General features: G+C 41.5%; 3 protein-coding genes and 2 non-coding genes across 7 annotated transcripts; 4 read left to right on the top strand and 1 right to left on the bottom strand.

Annotated features, from left to right (window-relative positions):
- Positions 1–6316, top strand: gtf3aa (general transcription factor IIIAa). The gene is made up of 11 exons (XM_042081369.1): positions 1–447; positions 615–715; positions 1298–1391; positions 1838–1926; positions 2185–2258; positions 2950–3033; positions 3952–4048; positions 4376–4508; positions 4792–4842; positions 5623–5655; positions 5745–6316. Exons 1-11 carry the CDS (start codon positions 331–333, stop codon positions 5985–5987), a joined length of 1116 nt encoding a protein of 371 aa, XP_041937303.1. The 5' UTR covers positions 1–330; the 3' UTR covers positions 5988–6316.
- A 571-nt stretch (positions 6317–6887) lies between these two features.
- Positions 6888–10374, bottom strand: mtif3 (mitochondrial translational initiation factor 3). The gene is made up of 6 exons (XM_042081017.1): positions 10301–10374; positions 9793–9829; positions 9269–9490; positions 8714–9010; positions 8006–8166; positions 6888–7412 (listed from the first exon to the last, which is right to left on the bottom strand). Exons 3-6 carry the CDS (start codon positions 9486–9488, stop codon positions 7170–7172), a joined length of 921 nt encoding a protein of 306 aa, XP_041936951.1. The 5' UTR covers positions 9489–9490; positions 9793–9829; positions 10301–10374; the 3' UTR covers positions 6888–7169.
- Positions 10375–10514: 140 nt separating this feature from the next.
- On the top strand, positions 10515–18995 carry nop58 (NOP58 ribonucleoprotein homolog (yeast)). 3 transcript variants are annotated; one of them, XM_042081016.1, is made up of 15 exons: positions 10515–10668; positions 11342–11418; positions 11613–11665; positions 12148–12272; positions 13184–13320; positions 13597–13661; positions 14028–14162; positions 14305–14450; positions 14738–14864; positions 15116–15279; positions 15598–15732; positions 15867–15928; positions 16294–16457; positions 17631–17755; positions 18418–18995. In XM_042081016.1, the coding sequence occupies exons 1-15, from the start codon at positions 10624–10626 to the stop codon at positions 18475–18477; spliced, it is 1620 nt and encodes a 539-aa protein (XP_041936950.1). In that variant the 5' UTR covers positions 10515–10623; the 3' UTR covers positions 18478–18995. The 3 variants fall into 3 exon arrangements, with proteins under 3 accessions (XP_041936950.1, XP_041936949.1, XP_041936948.1); XM_042081015.1 differs by having other exon boundaries at positions 10516–10668; positions 17628–17755; positions 18421–18995; XM_042081014.1 differs by having other exon boundaries at positions 10516–10668; positions 17628–17755.
- Positions 12924–13008, top strand: LOC121699113. Its single transcript, XR_006026963.1, has one exon. It is a non-coding gene; the product is annotated as a small nucleolar RNA SNORD11B (small nucleolar RNA).
- LOC121699112 lies at positions 14496–14579 on the top strand. Its single transcript, XR_006026962.1, has one exon. It is a non-coding gene; the product is annotated as a small nucleolar RNA SNORD11B (small nucleolar RNA).
- Positions 18996–19298: the final 303 nt, after the last annotated feature.

Here is a 19298-nt window from a genome sequence, read left to right as displayed (position 1 = left end):
TGTGACTTTTATTTTGACACACGGGAAACACTTAAACAGGATGTGTAGGTTTGGGGAGCGCCACATTGTATGCATTATAAGCTGAGACAGTTGGATTCACAGGTGACACCTGTGCCAGTGTTCTGAAGATGTAGACGGGTTCAGTCAGAGAATGTCTAATAAGGGCTCCGTAAACGGGCTCTGGTTCAGTTCATCTCGATGTGCTCCTAACGTCTGCCGGACGTGATGTCACCAGGAAACGTGTGTGACCACCACCCGGCGCTAACACGAGGGTTGAGCAAATGCAATGTTATCATTAGTCTATGGAAAACAAACAGTTAGTACAATATAATGGAAGAAACAGCGAACAAAAAAGTACTTACGTATATATGTTCGTTTCCGGACTGTAACGCAAGCTACAACAAATCATGGAAGCTCGATGCTCATCTTTGCAAGCATACTGGAGAGGTAACGTACCAAATTATCTGCTAGCTTGTTTTGCAGTTGTAAGCATCATCCGTGGCGACTTTACACGTTTCTATAATTAGCGGATGTTATTTTCGTGTCTTGCAAATTGGCTGTTGGCTGCTCTGCTAATGTTAAGTTGCTTGATCCCCCCCTCTTATTATGAATAGAGGCCGTTTCAGTGCGACCATGAAGATTGTGGGAAAGGTTTTGTCACCAAATATCATCTTGCTCGACATAAGCTAAGCCATAGCGGTGTGAAACCTTTCAGGTAGGTGTACGCTACATAAACACACATGTTGGAAGTTGACTTGGCAGGTGTCAAATGTCAGGTGTGTCGAGCCTTGTATGTTGCTTCACACATACACACACCTACATACTGGTCGAGAACATGTGTTTTCGTCCTAGCATGATAGGTTCTCTAAAGTTGTGTTTGATGGAGACCACAAAATCAAAGGAAAATGCATGTAGGCTACCCGTCAAAGAAATGGTTCGGAAATGATATGATTACGGAGGCCAGTTCTGTGATTTGTGCTAATGTACTGATTACACTGAGCAAGCAAGAGATCACTCAAGAGTTAAGAGTAAAGGGGCATTGTGATGGCCTTGTAATGGCCAAATTTACATTTGTCAAATTTAGCGAATTACCCCCTATGGTCATCTGTCAATTCAGCGTTTGTACTGAAAAAACTCCTGGCTGTCACCACAGTTACATGGCAGGAAATTAACAGTTCTTTGGCTCAAGCCATTGACAATTCAACACAGCCCTGGTGCCTCCAAAGCACAAAATAGAGAGGTGTGTAATTTGATTGATTGTTGATATGAATTTTCTCACACACACACACACACATAGGTGCTCTGAGGTGGACTGCACTGAGACCTTCACAACCGGACAAAACTTAAAGAAGCACATGTCCCGTAAACACAAACCGGGGCATCTTTACAAGGTACTGTGTGTTTGTTTTATAAGCAAAACTGGGTGACGTCACATTTTGTTTATGTTTCTCAGCAGACACTTTTGTCCAAAGCAACTTTATATTATATTTAAACTAAAGACCAAACAAAACACACCAGGGAGGTAGCTCACCCCTCCCTTCAGAGCTCCCTGAGAAAACTCCATTCAGTGTTTTGTTATTGTTTGGGGACAGGCTGCCCCCACTTTGTTTCCTGTTGACGGAGGCAAGGCGGTGTAAGAAGACCGTTTTATTTTTACAGTGCTCCGAGAATGGAGACCTAGCATATCGCTTACCCAACCTTTAAAAAGTGATGAAATTCAAAACAATGTATAGCTTTGGTATGTAATAGAGTAAAGAAAGTTTGAAAAGAGATAGTTTGTGGTTGATGATTAAATATGTTTCTGTAAACAAAACCCACAATTTGGCACTTGTTTCAGTGTTCATACGATGGCTGTGGTCAAGAGTTCCGCAAGAACAGCCAGCTGAAGTCCCACAAATCTGAACATACCCAGCTCCTGTCGTTCTTGTGAGTTACTCTGAGTGTGTGTGTGGGTGGGGGGGAGTTGTTTGTAAACTTTCAATTACATTTTTTTGTTGTTGCCAGTCCTCAGCCTATATGCACCACAATAGATGTGATTCTTCCTCATTCAGTTGCGTCTGACAGGGGTGGTATTTTGGATGGATGATGTAATGTGCCATATTAGCTGGATTTGAATGCAGATACAGGATGACAAATTGAAGAAAAAGGCCCTTATTTGATCATCATCTTCTCCTGCTTTCTCAGGTGTACTTTTGAAGGATGTGGCAGACAACTGGCCACATCAAGTAGTCTTCGTCGCCATGAGAAAGTCCACCGGGGTGAGTGAGTATATGCTGTGTCAGTGTGTTTGCATATGTCATATAAGTGCATATAAGTATGAAGTAAAGGTGGCTTAAAGTTTACTGACAGTAGGTTTCATTTTTGTTTATGAGTACAGTGTATGTCGTCTCCATGGTGTAATGGTCTCTTGAAATAATCAGTGTGCAGCATTACTACAGTATATTAGAACTGGACTCAATTCAGTTATTTAACATGTTTAAAATACATGGATGATATCAGCAGAGCATAGTACAGACATGTAATTTTGTTGACATCGGAGTCTTTGTTTTCCTTTTTATACTCTACTCCAGTGGTGGGGCGGGCCCCACTAGTGGGGAATAGAGACATGTCAGGTGGGGCTCGATGAACAGGAGGATTTTTATTTATTTTTTTTGTTAATCTTTAATAATGGCTTTCTTTTTTTTGACAAGATCATAGATTCAAAACAAAATATCCACACACAAACATAGGAGTCATAAACAGACCGACATATGAATTAAAATAGCATCTGATTCTGATCCAGTGGACCAAGACAGGAACCATTTTTTTTTTAACGTTATCATTTTGCCGAGTTGAATGACTGCTATGTTTGAGAACCACTGCTCTACTCTAAGTTATTTGTTGGTCCTTATTGTGTACACCTGTGTGTGTGTGTGCGCACATTTGTTTGTATTTATGCACTTGTGACAGGCTACCCTTGCTCAGAGGAAGGCTGTTCCTTTGTGGGGAAAACATGGACTGAGTTAACTAAACACCGCAAGGAAATGCATCGAGGTAAACACATACACACAGCCCTATGAAGAAAAATAATACACATTCATGTGAAAATATGTTGTGTATTCATATGAGTTATACATAGTTTGGACATGTGGATAACTAAGAGATGTTTTTAGTTTAATTTACTGCGCAGTGAATAGACCGGTGGGGTATACTACAAAGCACGTTAGACATATCTAGGCTATGTAGACATATCGAGGCTTGACAAAGCCTTGACTCAGGGGTATACGTTAAGTGATACTACGATAGCAGTTATGTGATATATTTGTCAAACTAGGCTTTCAGCTCAGATCTGTGCGCGTTCTCGATGTTGGGATGACGTTGGCCAATCGTGAAACGTGGAGACGCACAAGACCGCCTCTATTTAAAAACAATTACTTCCGCATTCATGAGTGATAGCTTAATCTACACTGCGGTCTTTTTTTGTGTCTAACCTATAACATCAAATAAATCAATTGTCATCAGTTGTTGTATGGTATGCACGTCCATAGTGGGATATTTGCACGCACAGCACTATTAAAGCGCATTCGAGATCCAAAATGTTAATAGAGGCGGAGCGCCACCTGTAAGATATATGACAGAATCCTACACGTGAGAACTTCGTTTTTAAGACAATTGATTGGTCAGTGTGCAGTAGATTACACGATTTAAGCTATAACTTACATATAGCACATAACCTCCTCCCGACCAGGTTTGGTTGACAGCATAAGATACCTTGGTGATATAGCGACACTAAAACAGATCCACTTTCGTGTCACAGCATAGCCTGGCTTTGAGCGCAACATACCTCGCTAACTTACTAATCGAGATTCGTAGTACACCCCACTGCAGAGGCAATGATGTGTCAACAGTGTCAACAGTATCAGTTATATTCAGTATTCACCTGTGTGTGTGTGTGTGTGTGTTGATCTGCAGCTCTGCACAAGTGTGATCAGTGTGACAAGAGCTTCCATTACACCTGGTTCTTGCGGCAGCATCAGAGGATTCATTTAAAGGAGCGTGTGGTTTTCAAGTAAGGGCATGTGCACAGGTCTGGGGTGTCTGATAGTCACTCAATTCTGTATGTGAATGAGTTTGAGCCAAGACTGAGAGTGTGTAAGAGATTATAGTACTGGCAAGTCGATTAAATGTGACGGACTGGTTATTTTGTCCCACATTTTCTAAAAACAGTCAAATCATCTTGTACTTGTAATAGCCTCTGTAAACCCAGACTAACGTATCTTGTATTTATTTTGTTAGTACTTATACAGAATATTCACACAAGCATTTAGCAGAGCACAGTTCAGATAAATCCTTCATTCATAGACCATTAACCCCCCACCCTCCTTTATTTCTCCAGGTGCCCCAGGGAGGGATGTCAGCGATCCTACACCACACTCTTCAACCTCCAGTCTCACATATATTCTTTCCATGAGGAACTACGTCCTTTTGCATGTACTCATGCAGGCTGTGGCAAGACCTTTGTGATGAAGGTGTCGATTGTGTGTGTGTGTGTGTGTGTGTGTGTGTGTGTGTGTGTGTGTGTACACATTAGTTTGAAAGTAGTTATTTCTGAACATTCTGTTGCTGTTTCAAGTTCATTTTCAAGCATTTTACAGACAAATTCTTAGATATAGCACACACACAAGCAGCCAATATAATATTCGCTAAAGCAGATTAGTGTCTTAATGCTAAAAACATACAAACAAAATGTACAAAAAGGAACACAAATTAATGACATCCATTGAATTAAAATTGAAGTTTCTTTGCTTACAGCAAAGTCTACAGCGACACCTGGTGACCCATGATCCTTTAAGACGCAAACAGGTGGGTATTGGATTTATGTACTAGTGCCATTGGGTGAAATCGATGGAAGGTCTAGGTTAAGTTACTCAGAGAGCTACGGTTAAAGCATCGATGTAGTGACTGGGTGTGATGCAAATGTTAAATGACATTTACATTTGACATTTATCAATTTTACCAAAGCGACTTGCATATCTCAATTACATTACAAGGGCCATTCTCCCTAGAGCAGTGTTTCTCAAACTTTTTCAGACGAAGGACCACTTTACGCATACAAAAAAAAAAAATCACGGACCACCTAGCTAAAAAAACAAAAAGCAGACCTACTTCAACAGTATATTACACAATAGGCCTACTCACTGAACCACCTTGCTCATTGTCTTTGCACCTTGGTTATCGTGTCAGAGGATTCATATGAGTTAAAGTGGCATAGCTTACATAGGCAGTGTTGCAGACCTGTTTGGATTTACATAGAAGTTGGTTCAATATTGCAAACAACTCATCTATATTATATTTTACCACGTCTGCTCACAGACCACTTGGGATAGCTTACGGACCACACTTTGAGAAACACTGCCCTAGTACATCTTGGGGTGAAGTGCCTTGCTCAAGGGCACATCGATAGAAGCTGGGAATTGAGCCCCCAAGGCTGCTGCATTCTAGCCCAGCTCCTTAACCACTATGCCACCACCTCCCCTCCCCAAATTAAGTGCATATTTGTTTACTGCCAAAGAAACACTAGTTATTTAAAATTAGACTTTTTAATGCATTTTCACTCCCATTCACAATATTGTTTCCTCTTAGGAGAAGAAACCTCGGAAGATCAAAAAACGCACTGTAAGGTTCTATTTACAACATTCTTTCAATTAAGAACTATTTTACTCTTGTCCTGCTATTTATGACTAATTCTTGAATTTCTTATACAGGAGAGGAAACCGAGGAAACCAAGTAACATCTTAAAAGGATCCCTGGTGTCTCACCTTAGCGGCTTCCACCCCGAAAGCAATTGTGATCCCAAAAGCAACTGTGATCCCAAAAGCAATGGCAATCCCGAAAGCAACTGCAACATCAGCATTTTGGACACAAGTAGACTCATTCTTGAATCTGTACAGAGCACTTTTCCTAATTCTGCCCATGCTGGACAGTGCATTGGAGTAAAGACTGCATAATTCTTACCAACCAGTGTTTGCAGGCTATGGATATGAAATAGGAACCATGCCTTTCAGGAAGATGAAGCTGTGAAACTGTTCTGTTAGGTTAGAACGTCATCCTGAGTTTTAATTCATGTTTCAGAAGTTCCTTTTATTGTGTCTTTGTTTTGCTTAAGGAAGCAACTGAACTGAACTGACTTTAGTGGTATGTGAATGTATCATTTGCTTTGCTTTTAATCAAGTTGTTTATTCATGAAGTTACATTAAGTATTCCTCTCAATTGTCTCCGTCTGTTATGGATGTGTGTATTATGTACACAAAACTAAATAAATGCAATATTTCTTTAATTAAGGTGTTTGTTTACTTCTAATCTGGACTATCCTGAAGTGGTTTCTCTTCATTAAAGCAACACCAAAGAGTTTTGTCATCATTTTTTTGTAATAATAAATGTTTCCAAAATCATTTCAGTGGTTCATCAACTTGTAACAGGGTGAACGGCACTTCTGCATTCGCCTCGCGGCCCTCTATCTGCTATAACCACGCTATGTAAGTTTGCCATATCGGGTAGCAGATCTGTAGTTCAATGGAATGAGACATAAGAAACTACACATTTGACTTGCTTCTGATGTCGCAATACATCATACTTTCATAAAATCATGCAACATACTCTACCTTGTCTGTGGACATTGTTATTTGCAAAGCCAGCACTGGATAATCAAAAATTGTGCGTGCGACAGAGGAAAAGTGCTTTGGTGTCGCTTTAATGCAAGATTTGTTTTAAATCAGTAAGACTGGAAATAAGACTAAGGATAATTACCTGATGAATATTGGGGCTTTTATGACTTATGGAGTGTGTGTGTGCATGTGATCGTTACATGACCATACAATATCACATCTCAAAGGAACAGTTTTCACAAACATTTTTTAGGCACATTTTATTCAAGACCTGTCTTTCTCGGGCTTGATATGCTTGGGCACTGTCAATTTCAAGTCAGTCCCCATTGTCACATAAGTATTCCTTAAGCAGGAGTTAAATCTTCCTCATCAAAGGGAGAACACAATTGACCAACGTCTTACCGTTTTTTGTGGTCTTCAGACCATCTTTGAGGTAAATAGTCTTTGTGTACCTATACACTCCCACCTCAAAATCTTTCCAAAAAATATCTTTTTACACTCCGTCTGACTTCAACGTCACTGACTTCATTTAGAATCCATCTCTTTCTCCACTGAGCCTTCTTTGGCAGTGGAAGTAGATGGAGCAGTGTCTTTGGATATGGCGGTGGTCTCTGTGGATGTTGATGTTGCCATGGCAGCCTTCTTCTCCTTGTCTGTAGGAGGTCTGATGACACAAGATGCAGCTCGTCCCTCTTTGATGACTCGGGGCGGTGACACATAGCCAAAGAGCATGCCCAGTTTAGAGAGCGTCACCTCTAGGCTTTTGTCCTGTAAACACACACCGACACAGCTTTCAGACTGAGAGCCTTGAAGTTTCCTTACCTCAGTCTGTGGAAAAGCCCTTTGTATAGAGATTGCACTTTTTCTTTTCTTACGGCTCCTACACACTCTGCGTGCGTTGCGTTGCTGGAGACGCATCCCATTCATTTTACATGGGCTTACGTCATCCGTTGCCGAACTGAATTGTGGGTCCGTTGCGTCGCGTTTCTCCCGTAGCTCGCGTTGAGAAGTTCAGCTGGTGCTGCACCGACAGACGGCACCGGCCAATCAAGCCAATCGACGGACGGCACCAACCAATCAAATTACGATTATACTTCAAGTCTTTGCATAGCTACCGTCGGGAACACCCACTGGCATGCGTTGACGGAACGCAGCTGTGTGTAGGAGCCGTTACTGCCCTGTTTTGCCATTTCACTTCAGCTGCTCCTTCATACCTTCATATAACACATCGTTCTTTTGAATCTGATAAGCTTGAGAGAACTGTATATTGCCCACTAGGATTGCCCACTAGGATTTTTTATTCTAAGTGGCTTCATAGATATTCTTGAATGAGTGTTACTGGATAGAATACTGGTACTCACCAGTGGTTGTGCGTCATCAACACTGCTGTAGTTACTTGCTCGTAATGTTAGTCTGACATGATGCTTCTTATCCAGCCAAGAGCTGACTTGTCGAAGTTTGGTGTTGAGGTCACCTGATCCTATGTCAGAGGACATGGTCAACTCTTTCACCTGTACAGGTCCTGATGAAGTAAGCACATGGCCGAGTGAGTTGAAATGAATTTACATTACATTTATTCATTTGGCAGACGCTTTTATCCAAAGCGACTTACAGCAATAGAATAACATGTAAGCTACAGTGCAGAGGAGACCTTAACTTGGAATTATCACTGCATCTGTCAATACTAGTACTAGAGGATAGCTGTGCCTACATTTTAAGTACTAGTCAAAGTGTGGTAGGAAAGTAAGTGGTAGAAGGAGGAGGGAAGAGAGGGAGGTGGAGAGGAGTCCTGCAAATCAATCATATGTTCCTCGTATCAAAGTCATAAACATATTAATCAACATATTGATGATCATACCATCATGGTGGTGCTGACTGATCATTAGCAATCACCTTGCCTTTTTTATTGCTTTTATATATTGTACTATCACTTGTATACTGTATACTGATTTTATGTCAAATAAAACCAATTAATCAGTCAACCAACAATTGATCAGATCAGTAACTGTGATCCATCAGTGCTTTACAAATTATACTGATGACCACAGAGGTACCCTAGTAGTCCTCACCCGATTTGTTCTTCATCTTTTCTCGTAGTTTCATCTGCTCTTCATGGATCTGTTTCCCGGTCAAGAGCCTGAACACCGGCGGGTCGGCTCTCTCGTTCACCGCCACCAGCTTCAACTGCTTCTCCTCCATCATCCTGATCACGTCTGCCCGGTGAAACGTGCCCAGGTTCTCGCCTGTGTCGTCCAGCAGCAGGAGGCGGCGGTGTTGGATCTTTCGTCCCACGCTGCTGATGGTCTGACGGGCGCGTGGGTCCTGTTTTATTTTGGGTTTCTTGGGTTTGTCCTCTGGTGGTTCCTCTGTATGACACAGTAAAGCATACCACATGCACCTTTAACACTTTCAATGTTTCCAGTTATGCACAGCTACCATTCACACAGTCAATCTGTACACATTCATATTTCAATCATTACATCAATGGAACATTATCAAGGTTTAACTTCTACTAGTGTCAGTGCATGAAGTAATTGAGTATAGTTCTACTTCTGTATGACTATATAGTAATAGTGGTTCACTTGCTCAACTTTAAATACTCTCTAAATACTCCATATACTTACCATTGTCTCCATCACCAGTTGGTTGTGTAGAGAATCCAGCAGTGTTCCTGGAGGAAATGAACGATGTGAGGTTCCACACAACGCGGCAGAGAGGTAGCTGGTCTTGCCTGGCGTGGTAGTGATTCACAGCTACTACAGCTGTTGGAGACACTGGGCATGGTCTTCTCCGGAGTGCCACTGCAACTTGGGGCAGGACCCAAGACAGCCGGAAGGCGGACATGTCTTTGAAAAGAAAATGGGGATAACGTTAGTCATCATAACTATCCTATTTGGTCTAGGTCTGCATGTTCAAAGCTGAAAACACACAGGGCTATTAAAGAACATAACCTAAAGAGAAATAGAGAAGAAAGTAAAATAGAGAGAAAATAAAAATAAAAACAAGACATATTTGAGGACGGTTAGTGACAGTTAGTTATGTATGTGACGAGAGCAAGAAAATAAATAAAAAATAGACAAACATTTTTCTAAACATTGACAGTGAAATTTGGCTGAAATTCCACGTGCAGAATTAACCCGTAGCTTACCTTCAAGGTAACGTAGATGCTGGGAACAAATTGCCCCCTGCGAGACGTCTTTCGGATTTACCAATCTTACATGGCAATGAACGTTACGTTACAGTTAACATTTAATAACAGTAGCTGGCTAGCTAATGTTCACATTGACCTCCTCCACTGTGCACTGAACTGAACTTGTTCTTCTGCTTCTTCTTCCTCTCGGGTTTATTGGCAGGGCACCAGTGAATACCGCCACCTACAGTATAAAACAGCTTACATCCACATTCTCTGTTACATCAGAGAATGTCTAATAAGACGTAGACGGGCTCTGGTTACATCCTAGCATGAACACCAGAAGATACTGAACTCAGGAGGCAAGATGTAACCAACTTTGGAATTCTTTTAATTCTAAAATAGAGGACATTCAGATAGTGGTAGTACCAATTTCATATAGATCATTAAAAGAGTTATTGGCGGCTCGTTACTTTTCTTACATGTACATAAATCACAGGAACTTCTATTTTCTCACATAACCTACCCGTTTGCCAGGAGAGTTGGTGAAATAAACAAATTCGGAAACAGTGATAGTACCAGAGTTCCGACATTCTCTGATATTACGCCTCCTCCACTCTCTGGGTAGTTGATGAATATTTTTTATAGTCTATGGTAGATGAGCGGAGCGCATCGATTCTCAAGGGCTCTGGTTCTACTCTCGCGACTTTTCGGAGCATGCAGACTTGAGTTGAGTTGAATCTGCGCAAGCGCGTTTTACACTTGGAACCGCGTGGAGGTCTAGAGCGACACGGGCTCTCCAAGGAGAGCAGGAAAGTTCTTAATCTGAAATAGAAAAACAAATAAAAAATGCTTGTTCTGTTCGAAACCGCGGCAGGCTATGCCATATTCAAAGTAAGTCCAACGTTTTATCATCCTAAACATGCTCTGTGTGAAGTGCTATCATAACGTTACTGCAATGTTACCTAGCTACGTTATAGTAGCTAGTTTACTAGCTTCCATGGTCGGCTAATTTTTCGAACTTTTACCAAATAACTTAGCGTTATCCTAAAGATAGTTGTTTAGTGATTAACAAGATATTATTGTAAACGGCTGTCATAACATCCAAGTCGTTTATTTCTTTGTTCAGTAACGTTAGACGGGCTCTGGTTAAACGTTGGTAACTTAGTTGTAACGTTAGGCCGAGAGTGCTGCAACCACGTTGCGTTTTTCTCAATAGACATTTGTCAGCTTTAGCCTCAATGCAAAGGTTACGAGACTTTTTTTGTCAAATGGCATCAGTATATTATGGTGTTGGTCACGTTTGTAACTCCGTCCAATATTCATTCATCCATGTGTCGACGTTGCCAGCTAGTGCTAACGTTTTTTTTTTTTTTTTTTTTGTAGCCAATATATGAAAGTGACCACATGGTTGCATCTTTTCCTCCATCACACGTGGTTACATAGGCAATGATCATTCATTCAATCATTAACGTATTTATTAATTCGTGAGAAGACCGCTTTTGTGTATGTTTGAGTTGGGTATATTTAAATAACCAATATTTGATGTTTAATCTGTCTGAATCAGGTACTGGACGAGCAAAAACTCCAGGAGGTTGACAGCCTGTGGAAGGAGTTTGAAACTCCAGAAAAGGCTAACAAAATGTGAGTACTGGAAACAACCGAGCTTCGTGTAGTAGTAATGTATCCACCGGTAATATATAATAAATACCAGGATATTCATGTAAGGCAGTGAAATTAGCAACAGAACACAGTGGCCGTAGTGTCTTATGAATGCACTTAGAGTCAATTATGCTTTAATGGGAAAAATAATTCTGACTGTATTTTTACATCCTAAGGGTGAAATTGAAACACTTCGAGAAGTTTCAGGACACTACTGAAGCTTTAGCAGGTATTGTATGATACTTAAGCAGGTATTGTTTATGTCCTCCTGTGTTGTCTATGATGCATCTCGGAAGCCTGAATTAAAACTGATGCAATTCTGTCACTGCCACTGAGACGATCACAGCTCAGAAGACATAATCTTTCATGAACTGGCTGTTGATCAATGCAAATCAGGGAGGGACTTCACATTGTTGAAGATACGGGCTTATTTCATGAAGATCTGTTTAGTTATCAGATGGTCACTTTCTGATTATGATTTTACTCCGTGTGGTCATCCAGATAACTGGGCCATATTGCTGTGTGCAGTCTCTGACCTTCTATTTTGGATAGATGGATAGAAACTTCAATAATCCCAAAGGGAAATTCAAACTTCCAGTTGCTCAGAACACATGAGATATATATATATATATATATATATATATGATATTGATAAATATATACATATAATAGTTATTGAATAAATAACTTAGTTGGTCTCTGTCTGCGTAGCGGCCACGGCTCTGACCGAGGGGAAGATTGGGAAGAGCCTGAAGAAGGTGCTGAAGAAGGTTGTGGCCAAAGAGGCCCACGAGCAGCTGGCCATCACCGACGCAAAACTGGGCGGCGCCATCAAGGTGAGCAGGGTGCCACAATGGCCCATTTTCACACTTCACTTATTTAGATCCGTTTTCAAACGTCATTCCCTGCTTTTCAAGCCTCACCTGTCCCCGATTTGCCCCAACAAAATGGTAACAATTTTATTTTCACACGATTGTTCCAAATGACATTTTCCCCCCAATCCACTGGGTTTGATTTTATAAAATGTATAAAGATAAATAACTCATTTGTTTGAGTGTAGTTTTGAGTCATCTTTATTGTTCATAACGAAAGGCGTTAATAAAGGTAGGCATAAAAAGACAAACTCCTTCGTTTGTCGACCCCCACCTGTCATGCCACTCTTTCCCACTAGTGGGGCCTGTCCCACACTTTGAGAACTGCTGACCTGTATGTTCTCCTATAGACGATCTAGAGATGATCAGATTATAAACTATATGTTGTTACTCAGTTTATGGTGTGGGGTTTGATTAAGGTGGTCAGCAATTGTTCTACGATTTTTAGAAACCAAACTTGAATTGACCCTCTGTAAAATCTATTGGCACATTATTCCACTTTTGTTTTGTTAACACTGTCTGATGTCTCCTCCAGACCTAAACATCTGGTAATCAATGATCTTTGACATCTGTGTGTATGTTGGGGAAGTAGTCCTCATCAGGTCCATGATGTTATGTCCGCAATGATGATGATGACAGTTGTCTTCCTCCTGAAGCTGAAGCTGAGGGTTTTTCAGTCACTATCTCATCTGAGCTAAAACTTTAGTTCTCTGATTTTACTGTAGATTTATAGTTATGTCAGTGAACACACTTAACGTTTTTCTTTTAATAACCACTGATGTAAAATAATTTAAAAACTGTTGTGTTGGAGTTTTCAAGCCGCTTCCTGCTGTGTGGCCTCCTTGTTGACTCCCCTCCTCTGTCGCCCCCTGCAGGAGAAGCTGAACCTGAACTGTGTGCACAGCCCAGCTGTGGCTGAGCTCATGAGGGGGATCCGCAACCAGATGGAGGGACTCATAACTGGGCTGCCCCCCAGAGAGATTAGCGCCATGTCCCTCGGTCTCGCCCACAGGTCAGACCAGACACAAACACACACACACGCACAATCTGGTACTGCTGTTGCGTTTTTTTAAGAAGTTCAGACACACACAATGTCCAAATCTGCTGACTGGTGCTACTTTGTTGCTGTCAATGATTACACTTTGCTGTCTGATCTGTATGTAGATTCCTCAGCATTCGTCACTACCACTGAGACAGTAACTCTAGTATTGGCCATACAGTATGTCTTTAACGGGGCTGGGAACCTGCATCACTCATCGTCTAATTACTTTGTTTTCTCTGTCCTCAGTCTGTCCCGCTACAAGCTGAAGTTCAGCCCTGACAAGGTGGACACCATGATTGTTCAGGCCATCTGTAAGTACCACAAAGGAAATAGTGAGCTTGCAATAGTCACAATTGCATGTATCGTAGTTGGTGAGTTAAAACAGTTCCAGTGGGATGTAGCAGTCTCTTTCATCCAAAGTAAGAGGAACTCGCAATGTAGATATCAAATCTCGGTCGATTGTTTCTCAGGCAACGGCACATATGCGGTTCTACCATGCCTCTGTCTGTTGTTTGTTTGTTTTGTTTATTTGCTCTGCAAAGACCAAATAAACAAAAAGGTGTTTTCAGCCACAGCATAGTTATACATGAGTGTGTCTCAGGCAGTTTGTGTAATGCATGATTTAATGGTATCAGTGTGACCTCATATCCTCTCACCTTCTCTGGCTCCTGTTGCAGCGCTCCTGGATGACCTGGATAAGGAGTTGAATAACTACATCATGCGCTGCAGAGAGTGGTATGGCTGGCACTTCCCCGAGCTTGGCAAGATCATCACTGACAATCTGGCCTACTGCAAGAGTGTTCGTAAGATTGGTGAGCACTACCACTTTCCTAACACTGAAATGTGTACGCAGATGGATCTAGAAAGTCTAATGATTACTATACCAGGCGTATTAGAAGCGGCGTATTAGAAGCAACGTCTGATCATGCTCTTACTTTTGATATTGCTGCCCAGGTGCCCGCACCAATGTGGCGACCACAGATCTCTCGGACATCCTTCCAGAGGAGGTGGAGGCTGAGGTCAAGTTGGCTGCTGAGATCTCCATGGGAACAGAAGTGTCCGAGGAGGACATCCTGAACGTCAGGCATCTATGTGACCAGGTGTGTTGTGTTAGAGAAATTGTCCTTGTTAGGTCTATGGTGTTGTGTTAGCAGTGATGATGTTGACAGTTGTCTTCGTCCTGAAGTTGAGGCTGAGGGTTTTCAGTCACTATCTCATCTGAGCTAAAACTATAACTTTGATTTTCCGATTTTACTGTGGATTCATTATGACTGAACACATTTAACTTTTTTCTTTTACTTGCGTCTCATGTAAAATAATTGCTGTTGTGGCAATTTACTTGTTGTGGATGATGTTGGTCAACCTTGTCCTGTGCTTGTTGCTTCAGGTGATTGAGATCTCAGAGTACCGCACACAGCTTTACGACTACCTGAAGAACCGCATGATGGCCATCGCCCCCAACCTCACGGTCATGGTGGGAGAGTTGGTTGGAGCCCGCCTCATTTCCCACGCAGGTGAGCTCTCATTGGCCTAAATGACTGTCCTTCACAGTGCATGTGTTGGCTGTGACTTAAAAGGAATACCATGGCTTGCGATGACGAGGACGACATCATGTCTTTCCTGAAAAAATTATGTGGGTTTTTTCGTCACTATCTCATCTGAGCTTTTGCCAGCAGGTATTCGAGCATTACAAGTATATTCATGCTGTATGGAGATTAGAATTGCAGTGTTGACTCTAACCCTACCACCTGTGCTCCTCTATCAGGTTCCCTGCTGAACCTGGCTAAGCACCCGGCCTCCACCGTGCAGATTTTGGGGGCCGAGAAGGCTCTCTTCAGAGCTCTGAAGACCCGCAGAGACACGCCCAAATATGGTCTCATCTACCACGCCTCCCTCGTGGGACAGTCAAATGCCAAAATCAAGGGCAAGGTAAGCATCCCCTACGACCTACATTTATTCTTGTACTATAATAATTAAGGCCATTCTCAGCAATAGTAGGTAAATGCATGTCGGTATAATGGCAATGTTAGTGATCCTGCTTGCATAAATAGCTGTGATGACGACATATTGTCAGTGTTCCTGAAACCTACCATGTGGGTATACAAGTCACTATCTCATCTGAGCTTCTGAACAATTTACCTTTCATTAGACATGTTTATAGCCCTCTTCTCCTGCTCTAGGTTTTTAGAGGTTTCATGTTAGAAGAGTTGAAAAGAATGTGCGTGCGTGTGTGCTGGTCACTTCCAGATCTCCAGGTCATTGGCAGCTAAGACTGCGTTGGCTATCCGCTACGATGCCCTGGGCGAAGACACAGACGCAACGATGGGCCTGGAGAATCGCGCCAAGCTGGAAGCTCGACTACGCCAACTAGAGGAAAGGGGTGTAAGTACAGCGGCACCCTCAGCCACCTGATTGAATCTGTGGCTTCTTGAAAGCCCAAGTTACAGCACATGTCAGGACATATGATAAGGTCTTTGACATTTTCTTGGTCTAATTGTTTGTCTTTCTGCTTTTAGATCCGGCGGATCAGTGGAACAGGCAAAGCTCTGGCTAAGGCAGACAAATACCAGCACAAGAGGTGAGTGCCTCCAGATGGCTTTGGCTTGATGCTCAAAAAAATGCAGTGGAACTAGTTGGACATTAAAGGGGCTATGTGTAGGGTTCCAGTCTTGAATTCACTGTTATGTTAGCAACAGCACTCCTACGCTGACTTGTATTGTTTTTTTATACAGCGTCGCATGTGGTGCAAAGTGGTATTACAAGGGAGCTGGCCCAATGCTGGCTGGTTTGCATGCTAACTAGTGTATCTGGGCCAATGTTTAGGCTAAATCAGATTTTTACTTTTAGAGTAGCTTTGTTTGAATTGGTTAGGTTATGGGCTCTTGATGTTATGACTCCAGGCCAACCTCTTACCCTGACATTACTTCTCCATTCCCCTTGCAGTGACGTGAAGGTGTACGACCCATCAGGTGACTCCACGCTCCCCACCACCTCTAAGAAGAGGAAGATCGAGGAAGTGGAACCGGCAGAGGAAGAGGAGGAGCAACCCGTGCAGTCCAAACCCAAGAAAATAAAGAAGGAGAAAGGTGTCGCCGCAGCTGCAGAAGGTATGGCTGGGAAATCAACCTTGCCCTCAACCACTCAGGAGTTTTCCTAGAAAGTTTCCTATGTAACAACCATAGTCACAGAGAGATGGTGGCCATAATGACTCATTAGGAATAATGGTTATTGCACAGTGACACTTTCAGGAAAGACACTCAAGATCATGTAGATGTAGGTAGAAAAAGAATTTGGGTTTTGCAAATGTGCCAAAACTCAGATGTGTATTAGCATGTGTATTCATACAACTAAGTTAGTCAGCCTGTCTGTCAGAGCAAGAGGTACACGCCAGAAATCATGGGTTCGGTGTACATTTACTGAGAAAAAGTAAAAGTACTTACAATATGAATTGACCTGTCGCTAAGCGCCACCCTTAGAACGCTGATGAGCCAATGACAGTCCAGCCTCAACGGGACTCGGACATCAGCTCGGACAACTCCATAGGAAACAACGGGGCAGGCATAAAATGACAAATTAATGGTTATTTATGGAGTTTATTAACTCAAAAAACCCAGACGGATAACCATGGTCAAACGTTTTGCATTGGGGACGTGTAATACTGATAGCCGGTACCCCGAGAGGCTAGAAAACGGGGTATATTTTCATCAAAAGTAGCCTACAGGACGTCTCTCGCGTTTGCAACAGCTCAACGTAATGTAGGCAACTAAGCCAACAACGTGGGCACAGGTTCCCTGTTAAATCCCAAGATGAAAATGCTCATTAACCAACTACTATATTCTTACTACATCAAATATTAACGTAACCTAACATATCTTAGTATCAATCTTCCGCTAGCTAGCTAGCATTAATGTCAGTGGGATTTGCACGGCTACTCGCCACAACTGCTTGTCACCTTGTATGTATTCTAAAGTTTTGAATACACCCCTCCATAGCATAATTAAGTCCCTTTTGATAGCTTCTGGAGGAAAGTAAATCCTTTTATCGACCAAAACGTCCTCAAAGCCTGCTTTTATATACTGTCAGCTGCCATTGTCCACAATGTATTTCTAATCAAGTCTGGTTTGTTTGTCCGAGTGTTCACACGGTAACAATGGGGGGCGGGGCTAAAACAAATGGACTGGCTTATTTCATTTAGATTGTTAGCATGTGTAGCCACCCTAAATACCTAAACAGAAGTGACATTTTAACATTTTTGTATGTCTTCTCTGAAACTATAGCAGAGCCCCCTGCCGAAGCCGAAGAAGCGGAGACGAGCGAGCCCAAGAAGAAGAAAAAGAAGAAGCACAAGGCAGAGGCAGAGGAGCCGAAGCCAGAAGAGGAGGAGGTCGTAGTCAGTCCGCCAGAAGTAAGGGCCTGTTACCCCTTTTGAATTTATATATCTTTTCAGGGTTCCCACGGGTCATGGAATATCATGGAGTCTATTCCAGATATGGAAAGTCAAGGAAATTTTTATCATTTTTGGGGGGCATTTTTTGGGAATTTTGTTGTACCAGTTTAACATTTACTTGCCAAAATACATTAATACAAATATTTCCGCACAGAATTGGTGTATATCTAAAATCAATTGTCGGTATATTGTACTATTTATTATATAGTAAGTCATGGAAATTATTATTTATTTTTTGATTGGGAAAAGTCATGGGATTTTACATTTGACTTAGAGTGGGAACCCTGTATTTTACCCTTGTACAAATTAATTTAAACATGTTTGGCTTTAAGAACAGGAAGGTCACTAGTCTTGAGGTTTTTTTTTTTTTTTTTTTTTTTTTCTATTAACACATTTACCTCATATGACTACAATCTTTTTCATTTTTTGGAGGACAAGAACCTGTGACTTAGCATATTTTGGTTTCATTTAATTTGTACAAAGGTGAATGTGACTTACAGTGGTTGGTTGGTTGACGTACAGCGCTTCTCCTCTGTGTGTGTGTGTGTGTGTGTGTGTGTGTGTGTGTGTGTGTAGCCTTGTGCAGGATGTCTAATTTTGTTTTATTTTTCACCAACTAGCAGACGACTGAAAAGAAGAAGAAAAAGAAAAAGAAGGCTAAAGAAACAGAGGGAGAGTGAAAGAAGAGATGAAACAAATGACTCAATGGTTGTTTTTCCCCCTTTTTTTAATGACTTATGTTTGTGGAACTGAAAAACAGAATGTGTTTCTTTTTATAAACTGAACAATGTCAGCGATTCATTGAGTATTTCTAAATACTGTGTTAATTTAAAAAAAAATGCAGTTGTCCATATGGTCTGTCCATATAAGGAACAATTCCTGGTCTTGTTTTAAAAAGGACTAGAGACCGGATAATTATGTTCATCATACTACATCAGTATGCTATTTTTTTCTTAACATAAGTGCATAGAATCCACAATGTCACAATTTTTTTCTGCGTCAGCCCCTACAGATGAGTCATTTTTTTTGTATAGGTGTCTGTCTATATGTTATATTGGTTGTCGAGCGATTGCTTCATGATAATGTGAAGAGAAATGTGTTTGAGTTGGTTGTCCTTTATAAAGCTGTAAGATGGGTGCCAGGTGACTGGGAGTGGACCCTGTTGAGACCTGGGCAATAAATTACTATTTCTTTATCAGTCTGCCTACTACTTTTTTTGGTGATCAACTGGGAGGGGAAACACTGTTACGTGAAATGAAATATAAATATAAGCATACACTTCCTACTCTCTTTCATTTCGACACATTTTGTTGTATCTATTACACACCCAATTACCCCCACACACAAAATATATATTATTACTACTATTATTTTTTTTTTGTGAGCTGGCTCTTGAACCCAAGAATGTCATGACTTATGAGTACATGACAAAACATCTGAATAGCTGTACTCAAATTAGGGCAGCATAAGTTAATGCGGATGTAGTGTCAATCATGAAAAA

The sequence above is a fragment of the Alosa sapidissima genome, chromosome 23 (genome assembly GCF_018492685.1).
Source record: "Alosa sapidissima isolate fAloSap1 chromosome 23, fAloSap1.pri, whole genome shotgun sequence".
Classification (NCBI taxonomy): Eukaryota; Metazoa; Chordata; class Actinopteri; order Clupeiformes; family Clupeidae; genus Alosa; species Alosa sapidissima.
The sequence above is the reverse complement of the archived record's forward strand: the minus strand, read 5'-3'. Positions and strand labels throughout refer to the sequence as shown.

Bases quoted from the DNA above. Each gene is read 5' to 3' on its own strand.
- gtf3aa (XM_042081369.1), top strand. From the start codon at position 331: ATGGAAGAAACAGCGAACAAAAAAGTACTTACGTATATATGTTCGTTT. The intron at 1,392-1,837 runs GTACTGTGTGTT...CACTTGTTTCAG, and splicing joins AACCGGGGCATCTTTACAAG to TGTTCATACGATGGCTGTGG. The intron at 3,034-3,951 runs GTAAACACATAC...GTTGATCTGCAG, and splicing joins CCGCAAGGAAATGCATCGAG to CTCTGCACAAGTGTGATCAG.
- mtif3 (XM_042081017.1), bottom strand. From the start codon at position 9,488: ATGTCCGCCTTCCGGCTGTCTTGGGTCCTGCCCCAAGTTGCAGTGGCA. The intron at 8,167-8,713 runs GTGAGGACTACT...TTACTTCATCAG, and splicing joins AAAGATGAAGAACAAATCGG to GACCTGTACAGGTGAAAGAG. The intron at 7,413-8,005 runs GTGAGTACCAGT...GTGTGTTTACAG, and splicing joins TTGATGACGCACAACCACTG to GACAAAAGCCTAGAGGTGAC.
- nop58 (XM_042081014.1), top strand. From the start codon at position 10,624: ATGCTTGTTCTGTTCGAAACCGCGGCAGGCTATGCCATATTCAAA. The intron at 14,865-15,115 runs GTGAGCTCTCAT...CTCCTCTATCAG, and splicing joins CCGCCTCATTTCCCACGCAG to GTTCCCTGCTGAACCTGGCT. The intron at 16,458-17,627 runs GTATGGCTGGGA...CTGAAACTATAG, and splicing joins TGTCGCCGCAGCTGCAGAAG to CAGAGCCCCCTGCCGAAGCC.